Source organism: Pleurodeles waltl, chromosome 4_1 (genome assembly GCF_031143425.1).
Source record: "Pleurodeles waltl isolate 20211129_DDA chromosome 4_1, aPleWal1.hap1.20221129, whole genome shotgun sequence".
In the NCBI taxonomy this organism is placed as follows: Eukaryota; Metazoa; Chordata; class Amphibia; order Caudata; family Salamandridae; genus Pleurodeles; species Pleurodeles waltl.
In genome coordinates, this window is record NC_090442.1 from 243,743,696 (window position 1) to 243,760,547 (window position 16,852).

Consider the following 16,852-nt stretch of genomic DNA (forward strand, 5'->3'; position numbering starts at 1 on the left):
GGGCCCCAAGGGATCCTCTGGGGCCGTCAGTTGGGCTTCTGTCAGTGGGCCTGCTCTCTGTGCTGTCTGTGCCCCTTGGACCTACATCAGGTTCAGCCCTGACTTCGGTGCCATCCCTGGTACTGATCTCCCCCACATAGATGCCTATACTTTTGACACTAGGTGAGGATATACAGCCTATAGTGATATCTGACTGAATCTGCCACAACCTTGACCAAAGTCACACCCAGTGCCCACTGGTGCGCAATTGTTTTGGAGCCCATCTGACACTGATACCTTGCCTTTACCGCCTGGTAATGTTTCAAATCTACATTGTTTTTGACGCAGCCTTTGAGAATGATCACTATGATGATAGGGTTGATTATGTTTCCCAACACGAGGAAGAAGACAATTGGTATGATGAGCTTCAGTTTGCCAGTGGGCTTGACCCTTTCCCTGATACTAGCTTAGTGTCTCCCCCAGGTCCTGCCACAGAGGAAAGGGCATCTTTAACTGTAGTGAGGTGTAGGGTGGTTGAGTTGCTAGACGTCTAATCATCGAGGTTGAAAGTGAAAGCTAATATATTGAGGAAAGTTCTGCAGCTTGTGCAGGCTCTAACTGAGCCTCCCTTGCTTTTCAGTGAGGCATTTATGGACACCTGTCTGGGCATGTGGGCCAGTACAGGTTGCCTGTTGCTGCTGTTTTGTGCCTGGTGAGCCTGCCTTTCTAACACAACATCCTACTCCATAGAGTCGGGTGATACAAGCGTCCACCAGCAGGGTCATTCCAAATGCTTTTCGTACCCTCTTACCAACCATGAGCCCAAACAGATAGATGATTTTGCAAAAATAAATTCTCCTCTACAAGTCTTGATCTTAGATTCATCAGTTAAGATTGTCTCAATAAGTACATAATTTCATCTTATGGGAATTTCGAGAACAGATTGTCTTATAGTGTCAAATATTTATCAGGTAGACTGAGGCTTCAGATTGGGGATTTTGGGTAAAAGTTGGTAAGAAGAACAATATTTGCATATTTTTGGTGTTCAGATGATAAGAGAAGCTGAAAGATGAGATGATGTAGGACAGAGAAAGAAAAGGCAAAGGCTCATAGTTATGCCTATGGGAAATCTACATCTTTGCTAATGAGATATGAGTAAAAAACACAAGCAGTCAAAAGAATCAATGGAAAAGGTGAGGAGAAAATGTTGAGTGTATATTTACTGTTGATATGTCACCAGTATCGAATCCAGTATTAGTATTTATTTGTGGTGGTTAGCGGTTAAAATGAAGTTGGAAATATGACAGAGAGCGGTTTATGATGAGTGTTGGGTCTGGACAATAGATTGAAAAGTAAGGTGAGGCAGATTTACAAGACATGAGGGAGTGGCTAAGACAAGTTAATAGGCTGTGAAGTTCCTATCCCCCCAACAGGCCCAGCTCAATTGGGTGTAATCCTGGAGTGATCACTGCCCCGGGGTATCAGTCAGGATCTACAACTGTTCTGGCCATTGAGGAGACGTACTTGGTAGCTGAGCTGATAGTGAAGATGCAAGGAAACCCCCTGATCTGACAACTTGCGGAGCCTGTTAAGGTCCGAGCCCATGCCAGATGGTGGATCCGGTGTCATCCTTGAGACTGAGAATGGGGCAAAAAGCAGTTCTGACGGTATTCCAAGATAATTGATGGTGAGTGATCCACAGCCATGAGCTGGCCCTGCATTCCCCTTGAATACCTATGGCACCCAGGAGTTGAGGATGTCAGCGTGGCCTCCCACTGCAGCAGACCACAGACAGTGGAACGTCACTACAGAGAAAGTGGCTCAGCCAGGATTGCCACAATAGACCTTGCAGAGGTAGAGCTGGGGATTGAACTTGTGTAAAGGTGTAGGCCCACTTCCCCTAAGAGATCACCTGAGAGCTTAGATGGTTCCTTGGGCCCTTCTGGGACAAGCAGCTCTAGAGAGGGCCAAGGAAGGCAGACTTGGTAGGCCCATTGGAGACATTGCACTGCAGGATGCCCACCACCACAGGCCCCAGAAATAACAGGGTGGGTACAGGATTAGTGCCCCACAAGCTGGAAGCATCTTAAACATGTAGACCTAGAGCGTGGTCAGATCAGCACAGCCCTTCTTTTGACCAAGATGGCCTGACAGGGGAAGTGCTGAAGCTGGCCTGGGGCACATCAAGACACTAGGCCTAAATGACAGGTTATGGGGGATGGAGAGCCACAAGAAAGAAGTGGAGATTTGAGCATCTGATCCCTGAGGACAGCCCTAAACCAGACAAAACCAAAGCAGAGTGCTGCAACCACCAGTAGGTCGCATAACTATATGATAAAGGACCACTGCCTAATTAAGGATAGGAGAAGGTCTGCATAATTGAAAGAGGGAGTCCCCTGACACCCAAGGCAAAACACTAACTAGACCATTGATCATCAAACCCAGCTAGCGTCAAATTAGCGCACATTTCTTATTGGGAGGGAAAGACGTACAGATATCTGTGCTTCGACATACCAGGGCCAGTCAATCAAAGACCTGCTTACAAGGCCGTCCAATGGGAAATATAACAACATTGCCAATGATAAATGGAACACTAGGGAACCGACAGGCCCCACATCTGCAGGAAAGAATGGGAGAACCTGTTCAGGCCCTGGGTTGCCTGCATTTTGGGGGTGGGTCACAGGGCCTTGTCACCCCCTGCTAAGCACTGCTCAGGGTTGGGGGGGGGGGGGTGGTTGTAGAGCCTATCTGCAGGCTTTGCCCTGTGGCTGACCTAGCACCACACATGGCCAAAGGCTGTGCATGGAGCCGGGTTCATTGCCTACAGGGTGTTGACCATGCGTGGAGGGGTTTGGATTAACTTAGGGTAATTAAATAGTACTTAATATTAAAACCCTTTGAAATTCACTGGAAAAAAAGCTAAGATTACAGTGACGTTAAAGTTCAAATTTTACGTGCACAAAACCATAGAAATTGAACAGTTATAGTTATACTTATGTCAAGAAACTATAACTAGTGCCATTGGCTTGCACTGCTATTTACCCCACATATGACATCAGTAATGACATCTTCTATTACATCATTCATAATAGAACTGCAACATTTTCAATAAAATTAATGATTAGAAAACTGTATGGCGGGGGCCCGCTGAGGTAACATGGTTTAATGATGGATTGGGATGGGGCCCCAGTAATTACAGTGGCTGATATTAATTCACCATCCATTTGTTGTGCCATGGCTACTTATTATACACAGGGCTTCCTTTTAAATATACCCTGAGGGCTCAGGGTCTTCATTGAATTACAGTGCAGCTGCTTACAAGCCGCTCTGTGTTTTACAGCCATCTGCACTTTAAAGAGGTGGCCTGTGGGCCACAATCTGTTACTGTAACGAGCATGGTGGAGTGAGTCTTGTGCCAGAAAGCCCTACAACTGTGGAAATGGTTGGACCAGCATAACATCTTTCTGGTAGCCAACCATCTAGCAGAATCTTTGAATGACAGACAAGCTGATCAAACATCAGCTGACTAATCACAAGTGACATCTCTTCCCCCAAGGCCAGGGCCATCTTCAAAAAGAGGAGCATACCCTGTTTAGATCTGTGTGCAGCTGGCATGAACATGAAGTGCCATCACTACTGTGCACTGCATTTTTCCCAGGAAAGTCACTTGGAGACTCATTCTGGCAGTTATCTACATGGGATGGGACAGTGGTTCTCTATTTCTGAGTAAAGTCGGGATAAACCAGCCTTAGTCATACTGGAACATTTGAGTAATGCCATTCGTCCTCTTATCCGGTTATCACTGAGGAAGTACCTCCTGTCTCAGCAAAAGGGGAGGTTGCTGCATCAGTCTCTAAAACCTTACACCACCATGCATGGAAATTGAATGGTGACAGTTAAAACATTCAGTCTGCCAGCACCAGCAATTAGTGTTCCCTGGCAGCCCACTGCCCTTCGACAAAGCCCATCTACGCTTGGCGCTGGAGAAGTTTGTTGCCTTGTGTGGGGATCGTTATACCTACCCTCTGCAGGCCCAACTTTCCTTTGTGGTGGTGTTTTATCAGTGCAAAGCCTTGCAATGGCCTTGCAATGGGCTCAGTGAAGGATTACTATGCAGCCCTTTCAGCCTTTCTAGGTTTACTTGATCAACCATCTCTATTTAAATAACCTGTTGTAATGCATTTTATCAAAGGTCTGACTCGCATGTTCCCCCAAAGCCATTCATCATGTCGCAATGGGACTTGAACTTGGTGTTGACATTTATATGTGCATGCCTTTGGATCTAATGCACAGCTTCTCACTGAGACTATTAATGCTCAAAAGACTTCCTTAACAGTCTTCTTACCCAAAGTTGTGAAGCCTTCCTGAAGCCTTCCGTCGTTGGCCTCTCCATCATTCTGACAGTGTCTTGTGCTCCATCTCACACATTGAAGGAGTAGAGACTCCATCACCTTGAATGAAAAAGGGCATTGAGCATTTACATTGACCACATTTTGGACCAAATCATGTGGCTAGACAGCTCTTTGTAGTGTTCTCTCCAGCAGAGAAAGGGAAGTCACTGCAGAATTTACCTTGCCCAGGTGAATAGTCCTCTGCATCAAATACTGCAAAATGTTGTCCAAGACGCAACCCTCGAAAGCCTTTGAGCTCATTCCACAAGGGCCACGTTCCTTATGATGGAATTGGCAAGGGAGGTGCAAGATCTTGTTATCTGCCAGACTGCAACAGGTATTGTTGCACACATTGACAAAACACTATTGCCTTGACAATCCGCTCTGAGGGAAGGCCATTTTGACTGCTTTGTCCTATAAGACTTACTGGATTAAATCTACTCCCCAGTCCTTATGCATTTGGGCGATACTTTATCTGTTCTAAGGTGAGTAATATGTGGTTAGAGGTATCATTAGAAGAACAAGTCACCTACCTTCGTTATTGCTCTTTCGGGTGGGTACTCTAACTGCAGAGTCCTCACTGCCCTCTCACTTGCCCATTCTGTGAAGTGGACGTCTTGATATCATATTACATTTCCAAGATTTTGGCTCAGTGTTAACTGCAGTAGAAGGTGAAAGATTTAAAAAAACTGACCGCGGAGTGGCCCTCGCATGCAGCTTAATTCTGTCAGTTCTGGTGCGGTATGAACAGTAAGTAACTTGTTCAATAATTGATTCAAAAGTTGATTGCTTAAAATAATGATATTGTAACAAAGTAATTGTAAATGTATATATAATGAGCAGTATTGTAGTACGAATAATAGGCATATGTTAGAAATTACTAGGCGGATTGAAGATAGAACTATGACTTGATGGGATTTGTAGGGATTAGTTGTTTGTGCTAGCCTGTTGACCCTAGGTGTTGAACTATTTGTGGAGCTAATTTGCAGTGACAGTGGAGAAAGAACACCAAGTGTTCTGCACTTTGGATGGAAACTTCTCACAAGGTATATGCTTTGGCTTAGCTTATCAATGATGTTTGTCAAAAATGTAAGATATATTTCCAAGTTAAAGATAAAACAGGACTCCTAAATGGTGCAGAGATATTTCCATAAATTAATTTGAACAGTGATCTGATGGGATTTGTGTGAATTTGTAATCTAAACTTGAATTTAGTATGCTTTTTTTTATTTTGAATAGCTAGCTTGTATTTCATCATTGTTGCTTTTAGTCTGGATTTATTGTTTGGATTTGGGTTTGCAGATATTTAATTTTGAGAGTTTTTGATCTAGCTCCTTAGTTGCCAAAGAGTGAACCAAGGATGGCTTGGCTTTGATGTGTGTTTTTTTGTTTCAGAAGTGCCACCTAGTTTATAAAGTCCTCATACACTTCAAGTTATTTACTTAATAGAGTGTCTGGATGTCCATAAAGTCCAACTTAACTCTTGGGATCAGGTGAATCTGTAGTATTGTGTCTGTGATGATTTTTAGGTGATAAATCCATACCTTTTCAGTCAGATCTTGGTGGATGCTGAAAGGCATTGGGGTTAATCGTCTGACCTCAATCGGAGTTCAGCATTGTATAAAATCAGAGATTGTCATGATGATGTACAAAATGCGTCTCCTATTGTAAGTGGAAGAACAAGATATTTGCAACAGATTTTGCAGTTTGCGTAGGCAGTCCAGATGATGGGATATTTTTTGAGCCGTTGCCCCAGTTGATAAGGTTTCCCAGGTAGATGTTTGCATGGGATCATATTTAATCGTGAGTAATATGTTCCATCAGTTGCTCAATGAAATTTATGTGGCACTGTGAGGCGGTGGGATCTATATATTGCATGAATGTATATCATGTTTAATGCTGAGGGAGTACTGGCAACATTTAGGGCTTCATTTCAACCCTGGCGGTACAAGACCGCCAGGGCTGAAATGACGGAAGCACCGCCAACAGGCTGCCGGTGCTTCCAGGGTCATTACGACTGCGGCGGAAGCGCCGCGGTCGCACCGCCTGGGCCGGCGGTTTTCCGCCACATTTGCCCCGGCTGTAGTAATCCGCCTGGGCAGTGCTGCTAGCAGCGCTGCCCAGGGAATTATGTGTCCCTGACCGCCAGAAAAAGGCGGCGGTACAGGGAGTCTGTATGGCATGGGCAGTGAAGTGGCCCCCTGACAGGGCCCCATGCAAGCGCGACCGGTGCAACTGCACCCGTCGCACGGCCGCAACACCGCCGCCTTGATTTGGAGCCGGCTCCCATGTTGCAGCCCACATCCTCACTGGGCGGGCGGAAACTTGGTTTCCGCCCGCCGGCCCAGTGGGGATGTCAAAATGAGCACTGAGGTAGTGCGGCCGCATTTAGCGGCCGCACGGCGGTTACAACTTGGCGTGCAGCGGTTGTCGCCCGCCAAAGTTGTAATGAGGCCCTTAGTCTTTTAAAGTAGGGTATTTCTTGGTGGGTATGGCTCTACTGTCTGACCTTTTGAAAACGAATGGTGCTATTGCCTCCTATTTGAGGGTGTGATCTTCACGGACAATGCAAATGTTATATAAATACAATTACAATAACCTTTTTATACCAGAGTATCTATGATCAGTTGGATAAATGTTTTTATCCACATAAATAAAATGTTATGCGCAGTGATGAGGGAAATTATTAGAGGATGCGGTGCATTTGATTATCCTACATTTTGTTGAATGCAGTTTAGTGGTGAGTTTGATGATCCTGGCTGTGAGATAGGTTTGGGTTGCATTTAATGAAGATGAGATTGTCTGGGTTGGCTCTTTTATTTGACTGGTGTCATGTCGATGTCGGCAAAGGAGGTTAGAAATGGTTCTTCTGTGTTCCCTGATGCAAATAGTTGCACTCATATGGAGAGCTCTAAATATCCCTATGTGGATTGAGACCCATCTACCTGATACAACAGTATGTTGACTTTGATTCTGAATTTTAGAGGTGATGTATTTCTGTTCAAGTCAGCTGGATTAAGGCAAATCCACAATTTGAACTATGTATATCTTGGCTAGTTGTATTAGGGAATATTGGCTGCAAAGTTAATAATGGTAAATCTACACACAACACATTAGAAGAATGGCCGTTAAAAAAACAAAAAAAAACAATTAACTTGTGTTTTAGTTGATGGTGGCCATGCATTTTATGGCCTGTCCGGCTTTTGGCTCCATTGAGCGGGGTGATCAGCCAACAGTGGGAGTGAACCGCTCTTCCAAAATCTGAAGACCCATTGGAATGGACCGCATGTGTACACAGTGTCAGAGGCGAGGGCTGAGCTTCCAAGCCTTGTAGGTAGTGTTTGGGGGTCTGGTCTCAAGAGTGCAGTGATTGAGAGCACACTTGAAGGACTAGCCCCGATTTCACTGCAAACAATGGCAGCAGTGGTTGTTGCAAGAAGCCATGTAGCCAGTGGTTAAGCAGGGTGTAGTGTTGTTCTTGATATACCTGATGATCAGACATACCTGGTTAGAGTCCACTCGAAGCAGTGTGGTTTCTGGATAGTTCAGTATGGGGGTCTCAGCAGGCAGGAGATAGCAGTGAACGTGTGCCCGGAGCTAGGACCATCCAGAAGCTCAGTGAGTGGTTTGGAGACAGTTACGTTGCAGCTGAAGGGGGGTCGACCCCTGAGTGAGACAGCATAATACTGTACACAAGTAGAATACAGAACATGTAGTACAGCCTGTAACAGACTATGGGGGTTATTACAACTTTGGAGGAGGTGTTAATCCGTCCCAAAAGTGACGGTAAAGTGACGGATATACCACCAGCCGTATTACGAGTCCATTATATCCTATGGAACTCGTAATACGGCTGGTGGTATATCCGTCACTTTACCGTCACTTTTGGGACGGATTACCACCTCCTTCAAAGTTGTAATAACCCCCTATATTGCTTAATGCATTTACCCTAATCTGCTCACGGTGCACAGGCCTGGGCAAATGACCATCTTATTTGCCAGCTGTGTCAATCCCGCAGGTACTGTTCCCCAGCGGAGAGTCAGCAGTAGAAAGCCAGATCACTCGTATGTAGAGGAGCTTGTTCATTAAAAGAAGGGTTCGAGGGCAGGCCTCCGCTAAGGACAAATAGCATGACAACCCGCCAAGCATTGGCTAAGGAGCATATTCTTATTGAGAAGAGCATAGAGCATAGAGTCCTAAAATAAAATGGCAATGTTCTTTTAACAAAGTCAGATGTAGCCAGATGGGAATTCCAACAGGTTAGGTGCATTTTGAAAAACACGAGCCGGGCTTCCGGTGAGACTGGTTGCAGGTCATCATTGAGAGGCAATGAGCCGAGGGGCAAAGACGTGTCAAGAGACTGTGTCTGCAGCCTTAGGTTGGAATTAGAGGTTTGGGATATTTTTCAAGGGAAATACTGCTTTTCTCTTGGGAGTGGTTAGATGTCAAGCAGTTCGTTAAAGGGTGGTCATCTTGGCCTATGTATAACGTACTTTCACATTTGATTTCTAATTCTAACTTTTTTTTTTTCAGGAATGCAGCATGTTCTATTCAAAAAGGTTCTGCCTCCCGTGCATTACTAAAAACAGAGACCAGTTTCCTCCAGAGATTCAGAAGGATTTGGATAAAAGACAAACACAGACCAAATCTGAGTCATGTAAAGGAACAGCTTCAAGATCTTAAACACAAAACAAAAGGTGGTACCTTTTAAGACTCGCCTGGGCTGATTCTCAGGCACATCAAGTGAACATTTTCAGTGAGTAAACCTGGCGAAATTAATATTTTTCGCTTCCCTAAATACCCTTGCTTAAATAAACAACAAGTGGATGTTTTATTTCATCCCTACTGTACAGTGAACCATACTCTTTAATGTCATCAAACCACTTCGATCAAAAACTGAAAACCTTATGACGGTTTGCTGGACTACTCAGGTATGTCTCTGGAGTATTAGACACCAGATGTGCAACACTGTTATTCTTTTATGATTGTAAGATTTTATCAATAAAACCATGTGAAAAAATGGATGTCGTCTTAATTAACACAACTGTATGTCTAAGGTTCTTGTGGATGTTTAGGTACTACATTTGTCGAATTTATGAGTAAAGGGTCTTCATGTGTTTCAATGATATTGGTAGAGGAATTAGCATATTCCTTGAAAATGTAAATATCTAATAAACTATGTCGTATAATTGGTATGCAGGTAGTTTAGTGTAGTTGTTTATCTTGTGGCATATGTATAATCCGTAAATACTTACGATCTGATACTTTCAACAGCTAATTCTTTGGTATGTGATCTGCCAATTGAAATCGATTGGTAAAATCGTTTAAAAAGTCATCTGGGGAGTCTAAAGGAGTTGAAAGGTCAATTGTACTCATAGCCCTATGAACGTTTCCTCCTTATGAGAGGAAAAAGGCTCAGCCACAAGAACAAGCAATTTTAGGCCTGAATCCCCCATCTCTCCGTACTTTCCCTTGAAGCCCACTCAAATAGTAATGACCACTTTACAAAAACATTCAGTAAAATAATCATGATTAAAACAAATGGATCTTTCTCTTTTTTTTTTTTTACTTTAAGAAGCCTGAGCAGAATCAAACATAGTAAAAGCATAAACAATTGTTTACAGTATTGTTGACCACAATACTTACACTTCTTTGATGCAGTACCTGTACCTATATGACACTTAGAATGAAAACCTTATTCATTGCAGTATTTGTTTTTATTATTGCACAGGACAAGCATTATGAAATCATGTAGCGAAAAGCCATTGTGACACCCTTACATTTATCACTACCCATCATTCGTGCTATCCCTCTGGAGTAGAAGTGAAATTACAGATCTTGAAGGGAAGGGGTGTGGCAAATTAACAGTTACCAATCACCATTATCTCTTCATTTCCCCTTCCTGTGCCTCTCATTACAAATAATTTTCATATTCTTTCTCACCAAACAGTTATGTCTTTTCAGTGCAGGGAACGGTTCGGCATTGGGAGGAGAGCTTCGAGATTTTGGCCAGTTTTCAATGTTTTTCTTCCAACTCTGACCTATACTAGCCAGCATGTTTGAATATTTCTCTTTCATGGGAGTTTTTTTCTCCAGAAAGCCCTTTCGGTTCTTTAAGATATAAAACGGTGGTCCCGCTCAGTAGCGGTGGAATTTCTAAGACCTCGTTCAGGATTAGACGTTGAATGCCTGACACACATGGAGGGTGGATATCGCTTTCTCTCAGTTGAACGGGGTCATCTTCTTGCTGGCATGAGAAAGATGAAGAGCTTGGCAGGCCCTGCGGTGATGAATTTTTACTTTATTCTTTGCTTTGCAATTATGCTAATACAATCACATATATTTGCTGTGTACACTGCAGTTGATAATCATTTTGATATATTTTCCTTTCATTCTGTGACAATTTTTTAAACGTGTGCTTTAAACCTACTAATCTAATTTTTTAGGAACCTTGTGGTGAAATAATAATAAATGTCTTCTTTGAACTGAAGTGCATTCCAGAGATTTTTGTCAGCTCGGTCATTAGTGAAAGCAAAACAAGAGGTCAGGGAGCCACCTGCACACCAGGTATAGCTGAACTTGCTTATTTAATTGATGTGGGCGGCTGGATTCTGTGGTGCACACATGTTTGGCTTCGCGGTCAGTGAGGGCTGTGAGGAAGGAGGCAGGCTGCGTCTCTTAGCAACCCTTTTTGTTGAATTCCTGATTCAACATGCTTGGGAGACATGTGTATGATTATACATCTCCGCATCAGGGAGAGGTTCTCTCTAGTGCTCCCTGCTTCCTCTGGTAGCTCGAGTTGAGTTTGGGGTGTTGGAGTGTTATGAGCCCTTTATATTTCTTTTTTTTTTTAAAAGAGAGGAAAGGGGGTTGCAAGGCCCAAGCTAAGTCTCTATTTTAGATTTTCCTTTTTAGCTTAACATCTCTTTCTAATGGTGACTTTTCTCATAGTTTTCTGCTAACACCAGAATGTGCTGCAAACATATTTATTCTTGGTAGGTATTGTCGTCCTGTAGTCTGCGCATTCAGTCCATGGAGGTACAACCAGAAAGCAATGCCCTTGTTTTTATTTTTCTGTGTTTGTTAGGAGCCAAAGTAGCTGTTATGAACCTCTGTCACAGCGCGATTTGTAAAGTGTTTTATTATGTAAGCAGCATCCATGCAAACACTCGTTGAGGAGTACTTCATGCCAGATTATCATGGAACTACTGTGAACTGTGACTGAGATGCAGCCTTGCAGTCTCCAACTTCCATCCTACAAAGGAAGATAATCTGTACTCTTAGACCAGCTTCCTGCCACCTTAGACTAATGAATGTGGGTTAGACTATCCCAACTGATCTGGCAGAGGGTACTTCCACTATGCTCTCTTTAGTATTGTATAAGATACAGATAACAGTGAGCCAACATAGGTAACAATTAACATGGTTGAATTTTTTGTGTTGTTCACCATTCCAATAATGCTGATTACAGTAACATGTCTTATCTTTCTTATAAGCATAGTTCATGCTTTCTTTGCAAGAATAAGATCATTTCAATAAATGTTTGAAAATGCATCTTCGTATCTTTCTTATGTTTACGTTTGGCATACAAGAGTGACGAAACAAAAGGTTAAGATCTGTTTCCACGTATTCCTTGCAGGGGAGTGGAAATCCTATAGCCCAACTACGAGGACATATTGTTTGGGGTCAAGGACAACAGGTTTTCATGTTTATTTTGTCCTTGGGACAAGTAGACCCATCCCCTTCGAGCACAAACCCTTTGGCTACCAGTTTACAGTGCCACATTTTGGATCAGGGAAGGAATTGTCTGCACTTGAGGTACTATTTGTTTTCATATGCTAATACTGTTCAAACTTGTATTTATGGTTCATAAATGCAAAGTCTTTATTATTATGGTGTGCTCGGCTGCACTGCTGACAGTGGTCCCAGCATAACAATTTGTACACATGTTTGCAAAGTTTAACAATATGAGGCTACGTATAACGCTCCCAGTATACTCTCTTATTAGATGCAAATATTTGCAGAAGCTTGAAAGCAAGATTGAAGAGTCTGGTTTCAATTTAAATATTCACAAAAAATGAAACTATATAAAAAATGTTTTTCTCGACTACTATGACATTTTAGGTAACATTTCTTTGAAGCATCGTCTAGTAAAATGTGTTGATGCATGCTAGTATGCCCCAAAAATATTAATAGTACAAAAATCAGTGTAACCAGTTTTAACAAGTAAGGGAAACATGAAAATCATTGGCAAAGCTAATAGGCCTAACATTGGTGGTCAGCCTTTTTGTTTTGTCTATGGGTACAATGTTTTCACATGGTTTTTGTAAAACTTTGTTGTAGGAGCTGCAAGGCCTTCACCATTATAACAAACATTAGCAAAAGGCAGCATTATGTTTTAGTCTGAAAAATCACACAGTGCCACAGTAGTCCCCGGCACTAAGCTTTGTGCGCTGATATGCTGCTTTTGAAAGAGCAGAACCCTGTCACTCATTGAAGTCAGTCTATAGATAGAGAGCGAAAATTATGATAGCACAGGTCATTCTTCCCCCGAGGCAGGCCTCCTATAACCCAGGAGGTAGGCTACACTGTGTTATGAGTGTAGACATATATGCACAAGCATATATGACCCTGTGATAGCATTTAAAGCTTATTGCTACCATAAGTGACCAGCGGTCAACAGGATAATATGGGCTGGCACCCGGGCAGTCCCCATATGTCCAGCTCTATAATGACCCAGCCTATTTCCCCGTGTTAGGTATCAAACACCGTGCTTTTTCACCCTGAGCACAATTCTCATGCCCAAGATTAGCTAGCATGTACCCTGGTGGCATCCTTAGAGGATGTCCACCAAGATACCAGCTTTCTCTTGCCTGCGCAGGCTCTCCTGAGCCATTTGCCACCAAGACAAGTGTCTGCCTTCCTGCTGGTTGTGCTCAAACCCCACCCCCATCCTCCCCCAGGATGGAGACAAAGGACCGGGGTAGGAAGGAGGTTACACCTCCTCCCTCCCTGGATAGCTAGTGTTTACAGTAATCAAGGAGGTGAGCCTCAAATGCTTTCACTGCACTTGATGCGTAATCTCTTGTCCCTAACGCAAGGACAAAGCCCTTCCCTTCCCACCCTGACCAGACCAGACTGACAGGCATGAAAATTTGTTACTTAGGAGCGTACTTCTCCAAAAGGCTAGCCAAAACTTTAGGCTGGGGTAGGAGGTCTGTACAGCCATGGGAAGGTTCTGACATGTTGTCAGACCTTAAAATTAGAGGGTTCTGGGTAGAAAACACAGGACGTCTTCACTTCAGGGGCGGTCTATCCGCAAGGACAAGTAGCCCATTGGCCACCGTCTCTCACACACTTTAACACCCCATAAACCAGGATTTAAAGGGCTCCCCTGTCAATAGAACCTCAGATCTGACTTTGAATTCGAGAAGAGGCACAAAGGCAACACTGTCACTGACAACAGGAGTTGGAATTATACTGCCGTGCAAAGAAGGACACTTAAGTGCCCTGAGAAGACCATATACTGGAACTGTGTGATCGACATGTGCCCGTGGTGAAAACTTGTTGCTCCCAGCAAGAGGGACTCCAATGGATGCCAGAAACTAAAGCAGACTCCCCGATTGGTGGAACCAGTCACATGCAACTTGCAGAAGAATAGTTGTGCTGCGTCCCAAGAAGCGCAATCCATCAGGCCCCTCATAAGCACGCCCAAAGAAAGTCGGTGACCTGCATCCCAGGAGTGGTAGTGAGGCTCTTACGAAGTTCTGAGCCGCTACCCCCTTCCAGGCGACCTCCAGCCAAAGAGGTAACAATTATGGCCTACTTTTGCAGCTGCCAAGGCTTGTTTGTCACTAGTCCAGTAATCAACGGCTTCTCAGACATCACCGACTGCGGAGCCGTTTCCAGCATAGTGACCAATGTCGGCAACAACACCACTTCTGAGATCCTGCATCCTGAAGGAGCATCTGTGGCGCAACCAGTCCTTTGATTGACAGCTGCAAGGCCACCTCTGCACCCAGAGAAGCTGGACATGGTGGTGAAGTTCGAGCTGTGGAATCCATGTCTTGGAACCCCAAAAGCTTCTAAATCCAGAGGGTAGACTGTGGGTCCACCCCAAAGGGTGCTTTTGTCAAGAGTTGTCATTTTGACAGCGCCGCAGATCCCGTCAGCACCAAGGACAGTTGGTAACAGTAGGTAACTAGAAACTGTCTGTTGAGACTTGGTCTAGGGACCTGCAAGACCTTAATTCCCAAGTGGGTTTCGTGGAGTTCCCCCCACAAGTGACCGATTGTAAGAACTGATTTTCCCCATTGACTTCAATGGTAATTGTTTGACCATTAAAAGAGCTCTATTTTTCAACCCTTTAAAAATTCACAGCTCCAGTTGTATGTACAATATAAAGTTTGTTTTGGTGTCTAAATTAAGATAAAAATCTGCTTTATTTTTCTAAATTGGTGTTGGATTTCTTTCGTGTCATTGACCTATCCTCCATGTCGGTATTGTGAAATGTTTTGCACATGTTCCTCTAAGTAGCCTGACTGCTCTTTACCATTCTACCAGGCCTAATCTAAGGTTTACTGGTGTAAACCTGAGGTCCAGTTCTGGGTAACGTACTAGTATTACATGGTAAGATTCCCCAGTCATACCACATAATACTTCAACTTTGCTACATTGGTGTTTCAGTGGTGCAGATATTGAACTTGTGTTTCACTTCCACTTGGACATAAGTATGATTTTGAGTACATGAAAAATCCTCAATTGTCTTTAGACCCAAAAGCATTTTTTTTTTTTTTTTTTAGATTTTTTTTTTTAAATCAAGTTTAATTGGAATCGCTATGGCCCTGTGTTACATCCCCATTTCAATAGGTTTCAAAAAGTTCTTAAAGTTCAAAAAGTGTCTAGGTAGTTAGGTAAACACATCTAAACAGTTTTTAAAAGTGCCCAATTTCATAGATAACCTGTGCACAATGGAGAATATCCTGAGCCTCAATCAGCCTTTCCTCTCCATCATCAAGAAAAATGATCTGAGGGCTTTGTGCAAAAGTTGGGGCATTTGCTTTAGTGCTACTGCCAAAAGAGAGGACCTTGTAGAGGCCCTCACCTCCTTTGAGGAAAACAAACTTCTCAGAAGAAGAACCTATAGACCTGGGAGGAGAAGCCCTGGCCCCAGTAAGTGAAGAGGAAGGAGGTGATTCTTCACCCTTCCCCCAGACCACCTTTACCAGTGGCAAGTGATCAGAGTCCAGAAGGATGGGTAGGACTGTTGGGAACATGCTTCAGCAACTGTCCCTGGAGAAGAGGATGCTTGAACTCGAAGAGAGGGGATTAGCCTTGGAGGAGGGAAAGGCTAGACTGGAACTATGTTCCCAAGGATGGGGGCAGCAAAATAAATATGGAAAGTGAGGCTTCCTGTGACCCTAAAGTTCCCAAAGAGGGTGTCCCCCATGTGCAGTGCAGGAGATCACATTGATAAATGGTTTGCAGCCTTTGAGAGGTGCTGCTGAATGAGGAAGACACATCTATAGCACTGGGGCTCTCTACTTTGGGAGTTATTCCCAGCTAAGGGCAGAGATAAACTTCTGACTCTTCCAGAGAAAGTGGATGAGTCATATCCCCACATGAAAGAGACCCTTATAGAAGGGTTTGGACTCGCCACAGAGGAGTACAGAGTCAAGTTTACTGATGCCCAAAAAGGTCAAGACCAAACTTGGGTAGACTTTGACTCTTCAGTCAAGGCACTAGATGGCTGGATAAAGGGCAATAATGTAGACACATAAGAAGGGCTTTATAATCTTCTGATGAAAGAGCACATCTTAACCAATTGCTGTATATATTGAATTGAGACAGTTTCTAGTGGATTCTGAGTTGTCTTCTTCCAGAGAGCTGGGGAAGATAGCTGACAAATGGGTCAGGTTCAGGGTTACCCAGAACAAGGCCCATAGTGGAGGTGACTCCAGGAAGGGTGCTCAGATTTCCCAAGAGGGGAAAGTGAGTAGCGATACAAAGGTAAAAAGACAGAGGCCCTCATTAAAACTTTGGTGGGCGGCAAAAGCCGCCCGTCAAGTTGTAACCGCCACGCAGCCGCACTCCCGCAGTGGCTATTTCTACATCCCCGCTGGGCGGAAACCGAGTTTCCACCCGCCAGCCCAGCGGGGAGGACAGCCGCAACATGGGAGCTGGCTCCAAATGGAGCCGGTGGTGTTGCGGTGGTGCGACGGTTGCAGTTGCACCCATCGTGCTTTTGACTGTCTGCTATGCAGACATTGAAATGCTTCATGGGGCTGTGCCAGGGGGCCCCTGCACTGCCCATGCCTAAGACTCCCCTTTCCGCCAGCCTTTTCATGGCGGTTCCTACCGCCATGAAAAGGCTGGCGGGAGGGGGACTCGTAATCCCCTCGGCGGTGCTGCAAGCAGCGCTGCCTTGGAGGATTAAATCCGCCGGGACCAACGCAGCGGAAAACCAGTCGTAATTCCCAAGA

General features: G+C 44.1%; 1 protein-coding gene across 8 annotated transcripts in view; it reads left to right on the plus strand.

Moving 5' to 3' along the window:
• The window catches only part of CDPF1 (cysteine rich DPF motif domain containing 1), a 183,796-nt gene extending 174,404 nt beyond the window's left edge, over positions 1–9,392 (plus strand). For all 8 annotated transcript variants that reach the window (XM_069228242.1, XM_069228236.1, XM_069228244.1 and 5 more), the window contains one exon: positions 8,904–9,392. In XM_069228242.1, the coding sequence (XP_069084343.1) occupies positions 8,904–9,053 (150 nt within the window). In that variant the 3' untranslated portion in view covers positions 9,054–9,392. The remainder of the gene's footprint in view (positions 1–8,903) is intronic.
• The last annotated feature ends 7,460 nt before the right edge of the window (positions 9,393–16,852 follow it).